We start from the raw sequence: 23,649 nt of genomic DNA, 5'->3' as shown, positions 1-23,649 counted from the left end.
GCAAAAAATGGTGTATTTACTTCCGCATCTCTACTTCGCAGAAATTCGACTTTCGCGGGCGGTCTTGGAATGCATCCCCCGCGAATATCAAGGGAACACTGTATAATATGTTGCTTTTGATTACAAAAAACAATTTTCTTGCTTCATTTTAATAGCTTTAGCTCTCATTAAGTCACAATTCCTTTTTAATATAAATATGGAGACTATTATTTCAAATTATTTAGATTCATTTATTTCTGTCAAAAATAAAAAATATATGTATCAGCAGTGTGTTCAGTAATAATGGATTTAGCCAATATTTCCCACAAGCAGTGAAGACAAAGACAAAATGGATCTCTCCTCCTCCATATACAGATAACTGTTGTAGTCCCCACTTAAAACAGTTTATTTAGTGATTTTCAAAGTTACAACAGCACTTAAAAATGAGACTTGTGACAATTTTTCAAAGTTTCGGCCTTTGCAACATCCCCATGATCAGGTGATCAAAATTCAAATGCTTGGTAACTGGTTCTTATTTATGGTTGTTGTGTCCCAAGGTTATGTGATGATCTTTTGCAACCTTCTGACAAGAAATGTCAATGGGGAAGCCACATCCACTCAACAGCCAGGTTATTGACTTATCAATTACAGTGATTCACTTAACAATTGTGGCAAGAAGGGTCATAAAATGGGGCAAAATTAACTTAACAAATGTCTCTAAGTTCATTGTAAGTTGAGGACTACCTGCATTTTATATAAACATAGAAATGAACTAGTGCAAAAAGGAAAAATCCTTTTGCATGCATTAGTCCATTTGCAAATTGCTGGAGGCATATTTTACCACATTCACAAAATAACCTTTCCTCAAAACATTATCCCTTACTAACTCCTTAGGAGAGTTAGATCCAGAAAACCATGAAGTTTACTTCTTTCTTAAATGTTGGCTATTCATGAAACAAAGGTATGAAATTGAATTGTAATTGCAGGCACATTTATCAAAAACGTATCTGACCAAACTCACAGAAAGTATTTTTCTTAGTTGTTGCATTTATATCCAGTCTATTTTAAAATGACAAGATAATTATGTTCAGCAATCTTACTTCTTTTTTTCTTCTTCATTCAATGAGTTCCACACCTCTTCCATTTTCAGCAGTAATTTTTCTTGGTTTAATTTGGTAATTTCACTCAACGAATCAGGAGAATAGTCTTGAACAAAAAGTTCAAATGCTGACATGGACTTCCTGATAACCTTATTACTAATTAAGTCATAGGCTGTAATCTGACCCATTTTATCTTTTATCACATTTTTTTTAACAATTTGATTGTTACTTTCTTCTTGGAGATTTGATGGGCGACTCTTTTCCTTTTGAGTTCTTACTTCATTCATGTTTGCAATTAAAATCTGAACAGGTTCCAGATTTTCTGCCCTGGAATTTTTAAATGCATTCCCCATACTCCATTTATCAGCAGTGATTTCAGCTGAATCTGCAGAGGTTTTGGCTCCTTCTTTATCTTCTTGAAAATCACCCTTCATCCCATTTTCACACTGAATGTCCATTGCAGTATTATCATCTAGATTAAACATTTTCTTATTCTGTCGATCTTGACAAAGTACATTATTTGGTTGGTCATCCTGAAATTGATCATATCCAACTATTTCATCATCAGGTATTTCAGTTTCAGTAGATATATGATGAGAATAATGATCATATATTCTTTGATTGCCAACTAATTTGTTTTCCTGTACATTTGTATTTTGCATGTCATTACTAAGTGAATCTTGTGAAGTACAAGCAAGTGGATTTATTCTTGTACAAGATTTGCTTATAACTTCTTGTTCGGCTTCATTAACATCTTTTGAGGTGTTGATTGTATTCATTTCATCAGACACAGAGCTGTTTAATGGTCCATATAATGATATCAAACTCTCTTCAATAGCAAGGCAGATAGATTCCTAAAAAAATGAAATAAATAATTCAATAAAAATATATTACTTATTGTTGCAGAACAATTTATTTATCCTCAGGCCACAAGAATTTTGTTCTTTTTAAAAATCCAAGCAATATTAAAAGAACACATACACAGAAACAATTATTTTACTGCATCATCATAGTTAAATCTGTAGTATCCAATAACATATTGTGAAAGAAAAAAAGACTTAAAGACTATACCTTATTATGTACTAGTACTTGAGATTTATCTGGTAGTAAATTGACATCCACAGCAGATGGAGGAATAGTAATGTTGAGAAAGAATATTGGGAACAAACGATTAAAATCCTTGTGTAATATGTTATAGTACTGTTGAACAAGCTAAAATATTCATAAAAAAAGAATAAAATTAATATTTCTAATTTTAAATTAAGTAAAATATCATATTTTGCTAAAGTCTAATGGATTATTTTTCCTTAAAGTAACTGTGTAGGGAATATTTCTTTTCTCTATGGTAATCTTTCCTGTATAAAGCTGCTCCAGAGGACCTTACAAAATACTAAAGCAGATCTTTGCTTCTATCACACTGGATTCCATATTATATTGTTTATTTATATCTTTTAAGTATATACTGTACAGCAAGAATTATAGTCACATAAGTGGGTTGAGGAAAGAAAAAACAGCTTTTATTAGGCTTTAGTTGATACAATGGAACTTTATTGCTGGTAAAGTGACATGCTACAAGAATGTAATACTATTTCATCTGGTATGTTCTAAATGCATACTGATACAATTCTTCCCTGTGTTAAAAAAGGCAAATTACTACCCATTAGAAATTACTGAAGAACAAGCTTTATTTATAAAAAATATTTTCACAGTTAATATGGTAATATTTGCATTTATCTTAGGTTAAAGAGGAGGAGGACCTAGGTAACTAATTTCAACAATTAAGAACTGTCATCTCTATTCCATACTACAGTGGAATAAAATTCTAAAACTGAAGGGATTTTCAAAACAACTTTTGAAACAGAATACAGGCTTGCATTCTAAAGTACCAATTTAAAACTTGACTTCAAGTCTGCTATAGCTACTATTTAATTTAAACAATGTTTTCCAAACATCAGAAATAGAATTGAAAAGGCAGTACCTTGAGAATTTCTTTTTGATTCACTGGTCGGCTATTTATAAAAATGTAACTTCTTTCTGAGTTCGAATGACCTGTCAAACGTCGATCTGAATCAGGTTTTGGAACACAGCCACTAAAAGATATCTATAAGTATAATGAATATATCATAAAATGATCATTAAATAAAATTGGATCACATAGATTTAACAAAAATCAAGTCATTTTGGTGCATGTGATAAACTGGTAAATATTGGTAAATAAATAAATAAATAAATAAATAGATAGATAGATAGATAAATATTGTTTTTTCAATTATTTCCCATGTAATATTTTATTTTTCAGTTGTTACTTAAACAAGTAATTACTTATACAGTTATACAAGTACGGTAATAACTGAATGAGTCTTCTGGAGAAGGGCGGCCTAGAAATTTGATAGATAGACAGACAGATAAAAAGAACACAGAATCAAACAGTTGGAGGGAATTTTGAAGATACCTAATCTATCCATGCCAACTTTTATTTATCTGTTATTTATCCAACAATGAATTTGTTTTGGCTCACTTCCTTTGTAGTTTCCTTTCTAAAGAAGCAGTGACAACAAAATAAGCCTTTGCTGTGCATCATTTCAAATAAGCATATTAAAAGTACTTTTCAAAATATAGCAAGATATACCCACAGATATGTTCTGAACATATTGTAATTTTCTCAGTATTAAGAAATAAGTATTAAGTACTAAATACATACTTACATACCCATTATCTTACTTTATTTATTTGCTTTTTTTTAATGCTGCCCTTCTCCTTAGACTCAGGGCGGCTTACAACATATTAGCAATAGCACTTGTTAACAGAGCCAGCATATTGCCCTCACAATCCGGATCCTCATTTTACCCACCTTAGAAGGATGGAAGGCTGAGTCAACCTTGAGCCGGTGATGAGATTTGAACCGCTGACCTGTAGATCTACAGTCAGCTTTAATGGCCTGCAGTACTGCACTCTACCTGCTGCGCCACCTCGGCTCTTTTCTTAAAGAAAGTATGTAAGTTCTGGAACAGCCATCCTACCTAACAATATTTGAATGACTATGAGAAGTTAAGAGAAAGGAATATAAAGTTGGTATTTATTTATTTATTTTTTGATTGATTGAACTTATATGCCGCCCCTCTCCGTGGACTCGGCAAATCTTTATGAAGAGGATGTTTTGTGGATTTGTTTATAGACAACAGATGAGTCTTCAGAGAGGGGCGGCATACAAATCTAATAAATCATTGTTATTAATTATTATTATTATAGGATGAAAAGCTTATTTGTAACATTAGAGGGGGTCACTAAATTTGTTATACTTGTGATGAAGTGTAGAAATCACTTTTGAATACATTTCTTTTCTAATTGTATTTTACTTTTTTTCTCCTCACTGTCTCTTTTATTCTTCCTTTTGCATCTTTTATTTTATTTAAAAAGTTTGGTTTGTACTAGATTTTACTTTTGTAAGCAAAATACTTAATAAAAGTATATTTTTTAAAAAAAAGAACATGGTTGAATTGCAGAGAAATAAGTCCATTACCCTGACATCAATATCTGGGAAGATCCTGCAAGAGATCATCAATGGATTATTAACAGATATGAGGATATCCATGGGATATCCATCCCATCAAGGCCAAAGGAAGTCCGGAATGTTATAGGATGAGCACGGGCCATAGGCAAGGGATTGGACTGGAAGACCTCCAAAATCCCCTCTAACTTTGTTATTCTATATTCTATGCAAATATAGAAGTAAAATAATTTTAAAAGTAAAAGGCTGAGATACTGAGAAAGAAGCCCACTGCAACTTCTATTATTTCTAAGGGATGGGGGACAATAATAGATTAAGAAGCATTCCTCCAGATAATTCAGATTCAAGCAATTTAAGAACTTAAAAATAACACAGCACAGCACAGCACTGGCACAGATAGAAAAAATAAAGACAGTTTGATCTTTGGGATTATTTTGATACTAATTTATTGTAAAACTTAACTCCAGATCTTCACGGTGCTGCTGAAAAGGTACCATGTTCTTCATAACAGCAGGTCCCACTACTTCCATGAAAGCCATTTTATGATCTAGTACTCTGTTCTTCTGCCATATGATTGTCTGAAAGCCAAATTTATAACATTAAATTGAAATACACACACAGTCAAGTATAAATAAATAAATAAATAAATAAATACATACATACATACATACATACATACATAATATAAGAACAAGATCTACTTAGAAATATAGGTATGGAATGGCACACTTGTCCTGGGGTTTTAACATTCTGTTCCTAAACACATGTACTTTCTTTTGAGTACAGCATATGCTGTTGGTACTTTGGTATATATTGTGTAGCAACTATCTGTCTAAAGTTCCTTACCTATTTTATTGTCTAGTGACAGATTTCTAACAACTGGGAAGTCTACAAATATGCAATTGTGTAACCCTTGAAAACATACAATGATGTTGGCTTTTTGATTCACAAATACCATCAGTATGACTTGAGAAAGAAGTTAGTCAATATATTCATTACTTCAATATGTGCATTATAAAACAGTACTTAATAAAATTGGAAACCCAACAGCTGAATGCTAGTATTGCACACATGGTAAAATGTATGCAAACAGAAATCTCACTTAATTCTAGTTCTTAAATTACAATAGAATCCTAGATATTTTCAAACTGACATAAATTTTAGCATTATGTCAGTTTGAAAATATCTAGGATTCTATTGTAATTTATATATATATATGAAACAAATTCTACCCCATTAAGAAATTCATATGTTGATTTCACATTAAACCAAGTTTACAATGCATAAAATACAGATGAGTTTTACTCTATTTGTTTAAAGCGTGGTATTCAATTTACAATATGTAAAAAACAAAAACATTTTTCATTGTTTAGATTTATCAAGCTTACAGGCTCAGAAACCAGGCTTAGAATTGACAGACGTTGTAGTGTCTGAGTTCTCCCTTTTAGGATTAAATATTAATAGAAAGGAACCAGCACTTAAAGAAATATTCTGCACTTGATAGAATAGCCATGAATGCATTGGAAAAGACATTCAGATGTTGAGACCAGGATCATGAAAGCAATGGTTCCCCCACAACATTATGGAAGTGCAAGTTGGACTCTGAAGAAGAGGATAGAATTAGTTTTGATGCTTTAATGCTGGGAACGTTTCTTGAGAATACTATGGATAATCAGAACTCTCAAGTGGATCATCAAATAAATCAGAATTCTCATTCAAGCCTCAAATTAGCACATTTTGGACACATTATGTCAAGACCATTTTTTGAAGAAACCTACAGTGATGGAAGTGGTAAGAAACAGAATCAGATAAGGTAATCACCAGCAAAGTATATGGACTCCATTACAGCATCTGTGGGTACAACTATGAAAGAACTGAAGAATCAGACTGGAGAAAATCTATGTGGTTGCTAAGTGCTGATATCAACTTTAGATTGATGAATGAATGGATGGGTTTCAGAATCACTGGATTTTCCTTCTATACCAGAGAAGGAACTAAATCAATCTGAATTGCAGTAAGGTTCTTGCATATGCAACATTTCCTATATATAATGTGATTAATGAATTTTTAATTAATTGTTAAGAATAGACAATCTACACACTTTAAAACTGAGGTGTAATATAATTATGCCAGAAAGAAAATAATCTTGTAACAATGGAAGTACTTAATTGTTTCGGATAAAAATAATCTCGGATTAAAAATCTTAATAATTTAACGTTTTGTTCAATTTAATCATCTAGACTGAATGTAAATTAAGATGTGATACAATTCACAGTGAGGAAAAGCAAGCAGGCCAACTCTGGAGCATGGCAACCTGTTAAATACAAAACTAAGATAACAAATGCAGTTAATGTCCTAGGCATTTATATTTACTTTTAAATCCTAGATTGGTATCATTTCTATTTAAGATTCATAGTCTTGCTAAATTTTTAAAGTTCTGATAAAGTACTACAGTACATTTATGATATTTCTTTCTATCTCACAACAGGTTTCCTGAACTGTTTGATTTATAGCCTTGATTATACTCTGAAGATTATGCTATAAATACATTGCCCCCCCCCCCGTATTTTCTAGGTCATATAAATCTGGGGACCATGATGAGCCAAGAATGAATCTGACTCTAGGCAGTATGATGACACTGCAAAAGTACGCTATCAAAATATACAATTACATATAGACCATCTTAGGTTTAGTGAAAGCCAGCCAAATATATCTTGCCTTCTCTCTGTTTCATTGAAGATTGTAAGAACTGACAGTTTACAATGTGGGCCAGAACAGCCATTGGTATTATACATTGGGGGCATATTCCCCAGGTAAAACCCATCCTCTGGCTCTTACTTAAATGTCCCCTGTCCATCACCCCTTAGATGTAACAACCCACCGCAATCCTCCAGATATTTCATTATCCCTTAACTCTGGCCTCCTGCTTCCTTTACTTGGGAGAGGGGGTGTCTTCAATCCCAAACACACAACCCAGATACCTAGAGTCAACCCTTGGGTAGGGAGTAGTAGCAGGACATACAGTATTTCAGCGCTCACTTACAGCACAAATGGGCCCCCAACCAGATTATGTTAAATAATAACTTAATCTAATTAAGGTTATGACTTAGGCCTGTGACAGCAAAACTTTTTTACTTCGTGTACCAATATGGGGTGTGGGGGTGTGCTAGCATGCATGCACGTGCCCACACTCCTTCCCTACATGCATGCGCACCTCTCCCCCCGTGCTGCCCCTGCACATGTGCACAATCTCCCCATCCCTGTGCATGCGCACAGGCCTCACTGAAGCCTGGGAAGGTGAAAAAATGGTCAAACCGGACGTTTGGAAAAATGGACTTCTGGTTTGCCTGTTGTGCTGTTTTTTGCACTCCGGAGGGTTCAGGGAAGCTTCCCGAAGCCCCAGAGTGCAAAAAACAGCACAACGGGCAAACTGGAAATGCGTTTTCCAAACTTCTAGTTTTTCAATTGGGTAGGCTTTTTTTCACTCTGGGGTTTCAGGGCCTTCCCCAAGGCTGAAAATGACATAGGGCAACATCTCATGTGCCCTCCAATATGGCTCCGTGTGCGACCTGTGGCATGCATGCCATAGGTTCATCATCACAAACTTCGGCCATCCACTTTTATTATTGGATTATTTTATTATTTTATTATTGTCTCACCAAATGTTCAATGTATTCCTTGACTCTCTAAAATTCCAGTAAAAGAAGCTATTTTCTGCATCCATTTTGTTTCAAAGGAAGCCCAATGAATACTTCAATAGGTAATCCAATAGATATTAACATCTGTGTACTATGCTAAAATATAAATCCTAATTTAGTTCATCAGGATTGACAACTGGTTTATGAAACTGATCTTGGGGGACTCTATTAATCATAGTTCCTAGTTTAGATGAAACAGAAAGGATGCCTAAGCACAGCTTCCTGGTTTTCCTCACTGTTGACACAAAAATGGGTCATATTTGAATGGGTATACAGTGATATACAGTATTACAAACCCCTGGTCATACAAACTTTTCGAGATACAAACCCGGGGTTTAAGATTTTTTTGCCTCTTCCAAACTATTTTCACCTTACAAACCCAAGCCGCCGCCACTGGGATGCCCCGCCTGTGGACTTCTGTTGCTAGCGAAGTGCCCGTTTTTGCGCTGCTGGAATTCCCCTGAGGTTCCCCTCCATGGGAAACACCACCTCCGGACTTCCGTGTTTTTGTGATGCTGCAGGGGAATCCCAGCAGTGCAAAAATGGGAGCTTTGCTAGCAACGGAAGTCCGGAGGTTGGGTTTCCAGTGAGGGGAGCCTCAGCGAAATTGCAGCATCGCAAAAACACAGAAGTCCTCGAAACCCCACCTCTGGACTTCTGTGTTTTTGTGATGCTGCGATTTCGCTGAGGCTCCCCTCACTGGAAACCCCACTACCGGATTTCCGTTGCCAGCGAAGCACCCGTTTTTGCGCTGCTGGGATTCCCTGCAGCATCACAAAAACACAGAAGTCCGGAGGTGGGGTTTCCCATGGAGGGGAGCCTCATTGGAATCCCAGCAGCGCAAAAATGGGCGCTTCGGCTGGCATGCATTAATCATTTTTCCATTGATTCCTATGGGAAACATTGTTTCGTCTTACAAACTTTTCACCTTACAAAACTCGTCCCGGAACCAATTAAGTTCGTAAGACGAGGTATCACTGTATTCATATTGTACAATTCTGATTTCCTGAGCTTGTCAATTAGAAGGTCAGCAGTTCAGCAGTTTGAATCCCTAGTGCCATATAATGGAGTGAGTTCCCGTTACTTGTCCCAGCTTCTGCCAACCTAGCAGTTCGAAAGCACATAAAAAATAAAAGTAGAACAATAGGGACCACCTTTGTGGAAAGGTAACAGCATTTCATGCACCTTTGGCATATAGTCATGCTGGCCACATGACCACTGACACATTTTCAGACAGTGCTGGCTTTTTGGCTTAGAAATGGATATGAGCACTGCCCCAGAGCTGGAAACAACTAGCACACATGTGCGGGGGAACCTTTACCTTTAAGTAGAACATAGCAATTAATCCTAATTCAACTCAACTTGCAATGTACTCTAGAGTAAAAATATCTCACTTTTTTAATGTAAGAAAGGCATTTCTACTCCAGATAGATTGCTTAAGAGATCAGATCAAGTCCATAGACTGCCAGATGGACATACCTGTTTTAAAAGTACTAATTTTAGAAACTTGTGTTAAAAAATTGCAAGCAGATGAGACCATGTGTACCACTGAAAGCTAATGCCTGATGAAAAATAATACTATCATCAGGAGTTGTTTGGATCCATAGAAGCACTGCAAAGTACTTGTAAATTCCAAAGATGAATTCAGTGTCCTCAATTAACAAGTCACATTTTGTTTTTTAAAAAAATATTTCTTAGCATACCATATGTTACAAATCTCAAATCATATCACAGGGTGCTACGAACTGCGACAATGATGAATCCTTGAGTCTGCTCTGCAGGATTTGAAAATTAATTTTCCTACTGGATTTTCCCACTGTCAGTGCTAAGAACAGAGTCTTGCCAGGAGTGGCAGACTCAGATTTCTCCTTGCTCATCTGAACCCTTCTTTTGAAAGGGGTTGTATTCTGGAGAAGCAGATGACAGAAAAGATTTGGACAGATGAGATGGCTAGTGAAAGAGACCACTAGAGATCCAAAACCTGAAGGAGTGCAGACTGCTGAACCACTGCAATCACATCCTACTAAATATTAAGATTCATCTTTTCCATAGCAGGGAAAGCAAAATAAATAACATTGACAAGAAAAAAAGAGCAAGACCCAGAAAATACAACTTTCAGGGCTTCTGCTGTAAAAGGTTATTTATTTGTTCTCATCTCACCCAGTCTCTCATAGCTTCATATATTGAGTAAGGACCTCCATTATATTATTGCTGGCATGAAGTTACAAGGTATAACTAGATATTTATCAGAGTTTGTTGCAGAAAAATCAATTTTCAGAAGCACACACAGATGACTGATTCAGCTGGATCCATTAAGTTCTTTATAAACATAGTAACATGCTGTACAGTGATCCCTTGATTATCGCGAGGGTTACATTCCAAGACCTCTCGCGATAATCGATTTTCCGCAGTATAGTGGTGCGGAAGTAAAAACACCATCTGCGCATGCGCGCCTTTTTCCCATGGCCACGCATGCGCAGATGGTGGAGGCGGGGAGCGACGAAAGTGCGGAAGCCAACAGATTGCTTTGAATACCGGCTGCCTCCGCCCCCCCAGCGCCTCTGGCGCCCTCACCGCTACCGCCCGCTCGCCGCTCGCCCGCCCGCCCGCCCGATCCACCCCTCTCACCGGCTAAGTACTGTAATGTAATTTCCATCCCTTCCTTTTTAGCCTTTTAAATGCATCTCCCTCGTCGCCCAATAATAGCTCGTTCCGGGGTTTGTTTTTTTGACCATCCAACGCGTGTTTTCCCATTCTTGTTGAAATTTATGTGACTCTTGGTGATGACGTATGACGTCATCGGGTGGGAAAAACCGTGGTATAGCAAAAAAAACGCGGACGTATTTTTAATTTATTATTTTTTGAAAAACCGTGGTGTAGCGTTTCGCGAAGATCGAGATCGCAAAAATCGAGGGATCACTGTATATACAATAGCACAAGTTGATTATTTCTTCAAGTAAACACAAGCAGGAGAATTAGTTTCATTTCAGAAGAGTAGACATGCACAGAGTATATGGAGAATACAGAGTGGACAGAGTAGAGAATGGACTGAGCAACACCCAGCTTAAGTTTTCAGTTTTGAGTCTCTGCACAAACTCAGAAGTGTTTAGCTTCCATTGGCTGTCTTAGTTGCTATGCCTATTTATTGGCTAACCTAATTAACATGGCTCTCCCTATTCAGGAATATCTGAACAATATTATCAATATAAAAGATGCTTCATCCAAAATCAATGGACGGACATTTCTAGCAGTTTTATATGGATGTTAAAATAATATGGATAGTCAATCCTTGAGATATCTTACACAGGGACAACCATGACTATTCCTCTCCTGTAACTATGGACTGAAACTCTCTACTCAGAAACATCATAAAGACCACACTCACTTCTTGTACAGTCCAGAAGGATATCATGGCTGATGATATTTAACACTACAGTAGTCCCTCACCTATCGCTGGTGTTACGTTCCAGACCTGGCCGCGATAGGTGAAATCCGCGATGGGGAATTTATCGACTGATAGTACTTATTTAAGTATTTATATTGTAATTGTTTGGTAAGTTTTCACTGTTTTAAGTGTTTATAAACCCTTCCCACACAGTATTTATTTTAGATACAGTATTTAAATACAGTATTTACAATTTTAGATTTTTTATTTTTTTTGAAAAACCTGCCGATCGAGTTCGGCGGGCTGTTTAAATCTGCCGATCGACTTCCTCAGAAACCCGCGATGAAGTGAAGCCGCAGTAGGTGAAGCGCGGTATAGCGAGGGACTACTGTATTCGGAAAACTATCAGATCTGAACCCATTTGGGAGGAATTAAGATACTCTGCTTCATCTAGGGCTCTCTATGCCTGCTGCATTCTACAAAACTTGTTCCAAAAAGAGCAGCCTGGGGACAGGGCTGTTATCTAACATGGCTGGATTCAGAAATAACTTCAGGAGTAGATACATCATTGCTTCCAACACGGTAGACAGTACCAGATCTTCTCACAAGGAGGCATTTTTCATGTACTGTATACAACTGGAAGTCTCCTCCTAGTTACCAACAAGAGCCGAGCAGAACATGGATCTCCTCCCCCCCCCCCCCCCAAAAGAGTAGAGCTAATATTACAAAAACCTCTACTCATTTCCTTGGATTCCACAAATTGAAAACATTTTCAGATAACCTTACAATATTTTTCCCCAAACTACTCACTATATTCTATCCAAGTGACATCAACCTTTGAGTTAAATACAAATGATTTATTCTCGTGGAATCTCACAAATAGCAGTGTGCTGGAGAACCATTCCACAATCACTTCCACATTCTGGGTAACCTTGAACAGATTGGTGCTGAATGAGAATTTGTAGATGCAATACACAGAGTAGAATAACCACTTTGTAGCTTTCATTGCTAATGTATGTATGTATATATGCATGTATGTATGACTGTAAACTATATGCACATCTCCCATATAAGGTGACTGTGGGCAGTGTTATGGAACATACAGATGTCATGTCCCTCTGACCGTATAGTCTTTGTCTTCTAATACTCTTCTCTCTAAGCAATTCTGTCACTTCAGTTCTTGGAGTTTCCTGGCAAAGTAGTAGGAAATATGTTGGTTTGCATGCTATCCCATTCCAGATCGCCAATATAGCATTTTGTCTGAGGGCAGGAATGTGACAGATATAGCACTCATCTCTTTCAAAGCTTCTGCCTCTAGGTATTATCTTTACACCCATTTACAGTTAGGACTAAAAAAAGAGGCAGGTATTGTGCCTTGTGTCCTACAGAAGATGTTTCCAAAATGATTTGTGCCTAATAGAAATGAAATTCAAATTCACAATTCTTGATCAGTCACAATTCTTAATCAGAGCCAGCAAGGAAATAACAAAGAGACAGGAGTATTTTCTCTTGCCTTTTTCTATGAGAAAAAAAAATTGATTGATATCCCAGTATAATGCTCAGCATCTACGGTAATATGTGTGTAATCAAGTACAAGAGTAAGCAAATAAAAAAAGGAAATTTCTTTCTCATGGTATTTGACAAAGATGTTTGCCCTTTCCCACAGGATTTTAAAATAACTGATCTACCTTGCAAGATTTGAAGAAACACATTTTCACATTTTATATTGAACCTAATACTATATGTGCAAGCAGCTAATATAATTTTCTGCTGTAAATGCTATGCTGCTGTTTGAAAAATGTGATGGATGAGAAACAAGATGAGTGAAGGAACTGGTAATAGGATACAAAAATGTCACCTTTAGGTCAACACTTCACATTCAACCTGTTGGAGGGTGTTGTTGTTACATTAAATATTTAACAGCTGAGAGACAGTAAGATGAGTTGGTCTCAGTCATTTCCTAGTAGACAGGTGTCCATCTTCTCCACATACGCTTACTAATCAATAAGATTTTCCTATGCCAGCAAACAAGCTTCCTCTTTCCTTTTTCACATAGATATGTGCTCTCATTTTTTTTCATGCAAAACATTCCCATTAACGCTATTTTAGTAGGACCCTGTGGAAAGAGACTAAAATTCTGGTATTTCTGTCTTGTGTTAAAATATGTACATGATATCAGAAATCTAGTTGTTATAGTTAGCCAAAAGTGGCCATCTCAATTTGTTATATCATTTCAAAAGGAAAAAAGTTTGACAACTCAGTTGCACAAATAACCTTCCATTGGCTCTCATTTTGGAATGGACTGAATTAAAACAACATTAATCCTACTTTGCTTCACACTTACGAAATATAAGCAGCAATTCTTGTGTGGACCCAATCAACCTTGTTACCATTTTTAGCAATTTTACTAATTTGAAATATTTTAAGTGGCAAGAATTTGAAACTGTTTCCCCCCAACACAAATGGAATTCAGATTCCTAGAAGTGAAGTCCCTCATAGAGCAAAAAGCAGCTAAAATTTCCAGGTAGGGAAAATATAGTAGGATTTTTTTTTTTACATTTATCAACAAGCAAGAAATAAACATCTACTCCCAATCCTTTCTGCTTCCAATAACAGAAACCTTTAAAAAACCCATAATAAAAATGATAAGAAATGATTACCCTGTGATCATTATATTATTCAGTTTGCTTTCAAGGAACGTGATGATGAAAGAGGAAAAATACCTCTTTCTAACACAACCACACTGGCAGGAGTATCAACATTATCAGTATTCAAAGAATGTCTTGGCAGGATAAACTTTCACAAAAAGATGACACACAATCTAATCTAGGATGTCAAATTAGTAGTAGTTCAGGGGTTGTCAGTACAGTGTTCCCTCACTTTTCACGGGGATGCGTTCCAAGACTGGCCGCGAAAGTTGAATTTCCGCGAAGTAGAGATGCGGAAGTAAATACACTATTTTTGGCTATGAACAGTATCACAAGCCTTCCCTTAACACTTTAAAGCCCTGAATTGCAATTTCCCATTCCCTTAATAACCATTTAGACCATGTTTATTTATTAAAGTTTATTTTAAAAAATATTTATTAAAGGCAGACAAAAGTTTGCCGATGACATATGATGTCATCGGGTGGGAAAAACCGTGGTATAGGGAAAAAACCCGCAAAGTATTTTTTAATTAATATTTTTGAAAAACCGTGGTAGACTTTCCGCGAAGTTCGAACCCGCGAAAATCGAGGGAACACTGTACAGTGAACCCTCGAGTTTCGTGTCCTCGAGCATCGCGAAAGGGCTATTTCGCGAGTTTTCAACCCGGAAGTAAACTCCACCATCTGCGCATGCGTGCCTTTTTTCTATGGCCACGCATGCGTAGATGGTGGAGTTCCCCAGCTGGGAAGCTGGGCGGTTTCCCTGGGTCTTCCCCCTCTTGCCCCGGTAAGACCCCAGCGGCAGCGCGAGCAACGGCGTGGGCGGGCGGGCGGCACGCGTGGGGACACCCCAGCTCCGCTCCCCAGCTGGGAAGCGGCCCCAGCAACAGCGTGGGCGGGCGGGCGGTGCGCGCGCGCTTGGGGACACCCCAGCTCCGCTCCCCAGCTGGGAAGCAGCCCCAGCAACAGCGTGAGCGGGCGGGCGGTGCGCGCGCGCTTGGGGACACCCCAGCTCCGCTCCCCAGCTGCGAAGCGGCCCCAGCAACGCGCGCGCGCTTGGGGAAACCCCAGCTCCGCTCCCCAGCTGGGAAGCGGCCCCAGCAACAGCGTGGGTGGGCGGGCGGTGCGCGCGCGCTTGGGGACACCCCAGCTCCGCTCCCCAGCTGGGAAGCGGCCCCAGCAACACGCGCGCGCTTGGGGAAACCCCAGCTCCGCTCCCCAGCTGGGAAGCGGCCCCAGCAACAGCGTGGGCGGGCGGGCGGTGCGCACGCGCTTGGGGACACCCCAGCTCTGCTCCCCAGCTGGGAAGCGGCCCCAGCAATGCGCGCGCGCTTGGGGAAACCCCAGCTCCGCTCCCCAGCTGGGAAGCGGCCCCAGCAACAGCGTGGGCGGGCGGGGCGGTGCGCGCGCGCTTGGGGACACCCCAGCTCCGCTCCCCAGCTGGGAAGCGGCCCCAGCAACAGCGTGGGCGGGCGGGCGGCACGCGCGCGGGGAAACTCCAGGCGCGAGCAACGGGGTGGGCGGGCGAAGGGCGGGCGGCGGTGGAAGTAAAAACACCATCTGCGCATGCGCAGATGGTGTTTTTACTTCTGCACCGCTACTTCGCGAAAAATTGATCATCGCTTGGGGTCCTGGAACGGAACCCTCGCGATGATCGAGGGACCACTGTATAGCAAACCATTATTTAATACAAAACAAAACATTCTTTAGAAAAAATATATAATTATCCCTGGTTTTCAGGTTCAATTATATGAAGATATCAAGAACATTACTAAGAAAGCAAGCCAAGAGGCATTCTATTACAATTAGTTAATCTATGGCAGAGGTGTCAAACTCACGGTGTCATGTGACATATTTTTCCTTCACTAAACTGGGCGTGGCCAGCGTATGATGCATCTGGCCTGCAGGCTGTGAGTTTGACAGCTCTGATCTATGTGGAGAAGGGGAGAGGGTATAAAAGCATACACAGAGAGCTTTAAAAAGTTTTCAGAAATGAAATGAACAGGGATGGGGTGAAGATATGGAATAATATCAATCTAGTGATTGCTTTGAGTATCCGTCAGTTCTTAACCATTCTTAATGCACAAGAGCTAAGGAAACATTTTTATCAATTGTGATTACACCAGTTATGCATTACTTCAATACATCTTAAGAGGAGGAAGCTGGCCACAGATCATGTATGATTTCTGGAATCAATCACTGACAACAATATATTTCTTCAACTTCTAATTACAGGGAATAGTAATGTTTATGAATACAGTATTCTGGTTTTATTCTCAGTACAATGTTCCTAATATATTTGCATAAAATACATATTTATTGTAAAGTCTACAGATATTTCCAGAAATGACAGTGCCATAAACGCATCAGCGAAATTTCTATAGGACATTACATACCTGAAGATTCCAAGAGGATAAATATATGTTAATATATCATAAATTAATTTATCACATTATATGTATTATATGTAAGCATTTATATGTAAGAGGAAAATTCAGAGCTATTTTCAGAACAGTAGAATAAGATACAAGGCAACAATGAAGTGTGGCATGCTCTATTCACTTTTTATTTATTTACTTGAGATTTAGAAGGGTGACTGATTATATTAAATAGTCAGCTATATATTTTTATTGGTAATTTTATTAAGATTACAATGATAAAAAACAATACAAACTAAATATATGTTTTCTTTTATTTTTTATTTTCTTTCCAAATTTTTATTTCAAATCCATCTTTACTCTATTTGTAACTTTTATCAAGGTTACAAATAGAGTATTCTATTTAAAATTCTAATGATTCTTTGGATGTTTTTTCTGATGTTTTAAAAAAAACTTTATACTTATATTTAAAATTTCTTTCGCTAGAGGATGAAGGAAACTCACCACGTCTGTCAATCCAAATGATCCTAATAGTTGAAAAGCAGCTTGTCCAGAGAAGAGTTACAAAGTCAGCCAACTTGCTGACTATTTATCCCACTACAATTGGCTCTGCTTTTAGTTAGCTGGCTATGTCCAATTCAACATTATATTCCTATCCATTCCATTCCCTAGCTCAACTGTTTTTCCATTTTGTTGTTGTCAGTTGGCAATCCATGTGTACTACATTTGTATAATTATATGATATACTAGCAGTTGGATACCCATGCTTCGCTATGAAACTGAACTCCTTAACATGGAGTAGAATATCCAAGCTCCCAGCCCGAAGGGAGTCACACACTGACCACGCCCACTGGCAACTGGAACAGAGTTCTTTTCCGGTGGGGAGGGGAGTAGAACATCTAACCCCTTAGCATCAGAGTATATTAATAATAATATAAGAAATAACTTATGATCTGATGGTCATTTTGAAAAATCCTTAGTGAGCATCTAGAAGCCAAGAAGAACATATGTGCCAAGTTTCAAATTTGTAGGTTTTATGGTTCTGGAGATTCTGTGATGATGCGTGAGTAGTATTTGAATGGGTCCAAAGACGGGCTACAAGAATGGTGGAAGGTCTTAAGCATAAAACGTATCAAGAAAGACTTAATGAACTCAATCTGTATAGTCTGGAGGACAGAAGGAAAAGGTGGGACATGATCGAAACATTAAAATATATTAAAGGGTTAAATAAGGTCCAGAAGGGAAGTGTTTTTAATAGGAAAGTGAACACAAGAACAAGGGGACACAATCTGAAGTTAGTTGGGGGAAAGATCAAAAGCAACATGAGAAAATATTATTTAAATGAAAGAGTAGTAGATCCTTGGAACAAACTTCCAGCAGACGTGGTAGATAAATCCACAGTAACTGAATTTAAACATGCCTGGGATAAACACATATCCATCCTAAGATAAAATACAGAAAATAGTATAAGGGCAGACTAGATGGACCAGGAGGTCTTTTTCTGCCGTCAGACTTCTATGTTTCTATGTATTTGACATATACTGTATATATATGCGCGCATGCACACGCACACACACACACACAAAATGTCCAATGAATTGACCCAGCACAATTCCATAATTTTCCCTAAATACTTTTGTACTTCTGCGATAGTGATTTTTTTACCCCTCCCTATAATAAACCAAAGCCTCAATTTTGTTCATGATAATTATATGGCTACATACTGTATATGCCTGTATATCAGAAACTGAAAGTCATGTTCATAACATGTAAAATTTTGGATGGCTTTTCTGCCACATAGCTATAGCTAATGAGCGACCTCTTGTGTTAAAAGTTTTAAAACTATGCTTTCAATAACCATATGAACAATTTTTAAAAAGGCAACAGGCTGAAATCAATAATTTGATCTTTTGTTCAGATCTGATTATTTCATCAGTTGTGAAAATATTTCCTATTTCACGACACTACAATTCTCAATCGTAAATATTTGCTGCTATTCCAAAACTATCTTCTTCTTACTATTCTTGGTTGTTCCTACAACATTGGCAGGAAACATTTTATTTCCTCATTAACTTAAGCATTTTTTTTACAAAAAGGATGTATTGGTGAAAATAGAAGAAATGGCTACTAGTATAAGATTATGTTGTCTGGTCTCTGGACCCATTTCAAGAAATTCGGGAGTGGTGGTGGTTGGGGGGGGGGGATGGGGACAAGATGATCAAACATTGCCTAAAACACACAAAACACACTAAAGAGCCGGGGTGGCACAGCAGATAGAGTGTTGTACTGCAGGCCACTGAAGCTGACTGTAGATCTGAAGGTCAGCGGTTCAAATCTCATCACCGGCTCAAGGTTGACTCAGCCTTCCATCCTTCCGAGGTGGGTAAAATGAGGACCCGGATTGTAGGGGCAATATGCTGGCTCTGTTAAAAAGTGCTATTGCTAACATGTTGTAAACCGCCCTAAGTCTAAGGAGAAAAGCGGCATAAAAATTGAATGAATGAATGAATGAATGAATGAATGAATGAATGAATATATTTTACCTTTGATTTTCAAGAACTATAAGTTTACACTAAAGACTATGAATGAATCTTATATTTTGAGCCTAATTCGAATAAAAAGTGAAAGTTATATCCCCAACAATATATAGAAATATTTGTCATTTTTTGTGTTCAGAGGTCATTTTTTTTCTGCTGTATCATCTCAATGACATGGGGCTAGGCAAAATCAACTTGGATCATGAACAAATCAGCTGAAAATAAAATAAGCAATTTAATTTATTTATTTACGTATTTATTAGATTTGTATGCCACCCCTCTCCGTAGACTCGGGGTGTAATTTTTGGAGAGGTAACTTTTCATTGTAGCAAATATTTCTAAACAACTGTGAATTGGATCTCAATAAACGTACATGATCAATGTTCTTTCCAGAATTATATTTTTCATTCAAATTTTAAATTTTAAATTAAATTTAAAATTTTCAAAAACTAAACATTCACAAACATATATATAAAATAAGCATTTTTACAAGAGTAGGAACATGAAACATTTTAATTTCATCTGCCCAATAGATGTCACTCTTGTCTTTGAGGTAACTATGCAGAGATTACGGCAGGGTTCTTTATCCAAAAGCAAATGCAGATTTTGATTATGAGAAGCAGCATTTTAAAAAAATTATTACCTTGTTATGCGTAAACATTATCCTCAGTTCTGGTTTTATAATGCCATAGGCCATCAACAGCTTCTGAGTTTTTTTAATTTCTTCTTTACATTTCTTATCTGTAGAATAAAACTGTTTTCTTACAGGCAGATTCTTGAACAGCTTTTGAACTGTTACAGTTGTCCCTACCAAGAAGAGCAAGGGAGAAGAAAAGCAAAGAAAATTAACATAGACGCTCTTTCGCTTTTATTAATATATCCTTTTATTGTTTTAAATTGTTGTTAAGTGTCTTTAATCTACAGACTTTGACCTTGGCTGCATCAATCAGTTCTGAGGATAATTTGTCATTTTAGCTTTTTAAATTGAGAAATATCAAAGTAGCTGTAGTCAATGTATACCAAAAAGAGCTGTGGTAGGTGAAGTGATTAGAATGCAATATTGCATAGGCTAATTCTGCTCACTGTCAGCAACTTGATCCTGATTGGCTCAAGACTTCCATCCTTCTGAAGTCAGTAAATTGAGGATTCAGATTGTTGGGGCAATATCCTGATTCTGTAAATTGCCTAGAAAGTGCTGCAAAATACTATTGCTATGAGCTGTATTATATCAGCAAAGTTAAAAAACACAAGTAATATAATGCAAATAAGCAGAGATTCTCAAATTTTGCAATCTATAAATCACTAAAATTTCAAAGATTGATCCTTTTCATCCATTTGATGCCATAAATTCTCAAATTTTCCTGAACTAAAGTTAAATTTAAGTCCCTCAAGAAATGCAGTAATTCTGGAATGTAAAACCTCTGGTAGACAACAATCTATCATCTTCTATTTTGAAGTGTGTAGCATTTCTTGGTAATAAAAAGAAAATTTGGTCCTACTAGTTTTATTTTATTCAGAGAACTGAAAACATAAGAAGAAATAGTTGGATATCATTCTTAAGTGTGGATTGTGAATGAATACTGAACAATTAGACTAAATCAATCTTGATATCTCTTCCAACTCGCCAATTTTGATTCCTACTTAAAATAATCATTTTTGTTCCATAGTTATTCAGGTTTATCTGAGACGATATGTGACTGAAACAATCAGAAGTTGCTTTCTTCTTTAACACAATCTCAAGGGTACACCTGGTCCTTTGCTACAGTTCTCCTTCTGCTGAATTTTTCGTTTCAGAATCCCTCATGTCTAGAACCAATTTTATTTTTATGAAATTATACCACTGAAGGGCAGCAATTTTTTTTACTACCACATAGTGGCTGTGGCTTATTCTGTGGGTGTGGCTGGTCGGCCAGGTGACCAGGTGGGAGTGGCTTGATGATCATGTGACCGGGGGTGGCTTAAAGGTCATGTGGCTGGCTTAAAGGTGACCAACTTGACATCACTCATGTCAAGGGTTAGGGTGCCCGGCGTTTCCTTGCCTCAAAGAGATATAATTTCCCTATGTATTTATTATTACTGAACATCCAAAATATACTATTTAATTTTATGAATATATGCCACATGCGTACATACAATTACACACAGGCACACAAAAATATACATACATACTATATGTGTATGTACACACAGAGAGAGAGAGAGAGAGAGAGCTCTTCTAAAATTCATTTACTGCAATAGGAAAAGCATACCCAGAGCCCAGAAGGGAAATAAAGAAAAAAAATCATTTTTTTCCTACTGGTTCTGTATACCTGACCATACCCATAGGACCCCATCACTGAGTTTTACATATTGAATGTATAGGGGTACATGAATAAAATCTCAATTTGGTGTGTGTTTTTATTTTTCATATCTAACTCATCTAGTTATTTTAAAAATCACAATTTTAATTATCAATTCCAATTTTAAAATGTGATGCAACTGTTGTTCTGTTATCTGAAGCAGAAAAATTCCAAGTACTCGTGGCCCTGAACTGATGAACTAAAGATAAGAGAGTTGTATAAAGGGACTAAAAGCCATACCTGTTCCAAGATGAGATGGCTTCTGAGAAATTATATGACCGCTTGTATCAAAACTGTACTGGGTGCTAAAATCATCATCCGCTGTCCTTGTTGTAATAGAAATCTAACAATAAAAAATATAATGTCAAGTAAACTGTATTTCCTTTTCAATTTTTATAAAATCCTATATTCATTCTTTAACTAAACATCAATATATACATTTATACATCTTTTTATTCTTCCTTTCCAACCACTTATAGAACAAATTCCAAACTTCAAAGTATTCTGAGTCCTCTTTCTGGTTTAATTCTATTATCAATTTATCTAATTCTGCGCATTTTAAAATTTTTCTAATAATTGTACTGCCAGTTGTACAACACATTTCCCTTAACAATTTCTTCCTCCATTTTATAATTTAGTAAATATTTATAAATTTTGTTATTATTTCCCCCCGGGACCCAATAAAATTTTGTCTAATCCTGATTTCTCTTTTGCTATTCCAAATTTCCTTTTGACTTTCTTTAATTTCTCTAATTTGATAATATGGCCAACAGTCAATTTTGACTCCTTGTTGATTAAAGGTTTCAATATCTTTTAAATTTTCTTCTGCATTCAGAATTTCCGCACATCTGACCATTTTATCTTTGTCTATTGTGTTGGGGTGGATAATTGCTTCCATACTGGAAAACGAAGTCAGGATTTCTTTATAATGTTGGTGTTTTATTTTGGCCCATATTTTCCGTAACGATTCTCTAATTTTATGATTATGGAAATATGAATGTGTTTTATGTTTTTCATCCCATAAGAACCCATGCCATCCAACCCATAGATCATATTCTTTGACTGCTAGTACTCTTTTATTACTAAAAAGTATCCAATCCATTATCCAATGCAAAATAGTTGCCTAGTAGTATATTTCCAACTCTGGCAGTCCAAAGCCCCCTTGTTTTCTATTATCCTGTAAATATTTTAATTTGACTCTTGGTTTTTCCCCTGCCCAAATAAACTTTGATATCATCCTGTTTAAGCTTTCAAAGCATTTTCTAAGTAATTTTATTGGAATAGTTTGAAACAAATAAAGTAGTTTTGGCAATACAGAATCTTAACAGTTGCAATTCTCCCTATCAATGAAATAGGTAATTTATTCAATTTCGCCCAGTCTTTTTCTATTCGTTTATTTAATTCAATGTAATTGTCTTTCTTAATTGTTGAACATTTAGCTGTCAGTATTATTTCCCAAATATTTAATTTTTTAACGATTTGGATTTGCAATTTTCTTTCTAATTCTTGAATTTGTTTATTTAATAAATTTTTAATTATTATTTTAGTTTTCTTCTTGTTAATTTTTAAGCCTGTTACATTTCCAAATTATTTATTTCTTCTAATAGTTTTGTCCCTACTTTTAGCGGATTTTCTATTATAAATACCAAGTTGTCCATGAAAGCCTGAAGTTTATATTCTTGTTGTTTAACTTTAAGCCCTTTGATATTTGGATTTTTCCTAATTTGCTGTAACAATGTTTCTACAGTGAATATAAATAACAAGGGAACAGTTGACATCCTTGACAAACTCCTTTTTGAGTATCAAATTGATCAGTTAAATCATCATTTATAATTATAGCAATAGAATTTAGATTTATATGCCACTTCACAATGCTTTACATCCCTCTCTAGGTGGTTTACAGAGAGTAAGCATATTGTCTCCAACAATCTGGGTCTTCATTTTACCGACCTTGGTAGGATTGAAGGCTGAGTCAACCTTGAGCCTACTGAGATTTGATCTGCCAAACTGCTGGCAGCTGGTGATCAGCAGAAGTAGATTGTAGTACTGCACTCTAACCACTAAGTCATCAAGGCTCG

The 23,649-nt window shown here is 36.9% G+C and overlaps 1 protein-coding gene across 5 annotated transcripts in view; it reads right to left on the bottom strand.

The window, feature by feature from the left end:
• PMS1 (PMS1 homolog 1, mismatch repair system component) overlaps window positions 1-23,649 on the bottom strand; it is a 37,921-nt gene that overhangs the window by 5,185 nt on the left and 9,087 nt on the right. For 4 of the 5 annotated variants that reach the window (XM_070731935.1, XM_070731936.1, XM_070731938.1 and 1 more), the window contains exons 5-10: window positions 21,812-21,914; window positions 19,876-20,039; window positions 5,051-5,165; window positions 3,058-3,182; window positions 2,151-2,291; window positions 1,080-1,933 (exon numbers count right to left, since the gene is read on the bottom strand). In XM_070731935.1, the coding sequence (XP_070588036.1) occupies window positions 1,080-1,933; window positions 2,151-2,291; window positions 3,058-3,182; window positions 5,051-5,165; window positions 19,876-20,039; window positions 21,812-21,914 (1,502 nt within the window). Of the gene's footprint in view, window positions 1-1,079; window positions 1,934-2,150; window positions 2,292-3,057; window positions 3,183-5,050; window positions 5,166-19,875; window positions 20,040-21,811; window positions 21,915-23,649 lie in introns of those variants that run through there. The other variant, XM_070731939.1, reaches the window with a different exon arrangement.

The sequence above is a fragment of the Erythrolamprus reginae genome, chromosome 1, assembly GCF_031021105.1.
Source record: "Erythrolamprus reginae isolate rEryReg1 chromosome 1, rEryReg1.hap1, whole genome shotgun sequence".
In the NCBI taxonomy this organism is placed as follows: domain Eukaryota; kingdom Metazoa; phylum Chordata; class Lepidosauria; order Squamata; family Dipsadidae; genus Erythrolamprus; species Erythrolamprus reginae.
This window is presented reverse-complemented; position numbering and strand designations above follow the sequence as displayed.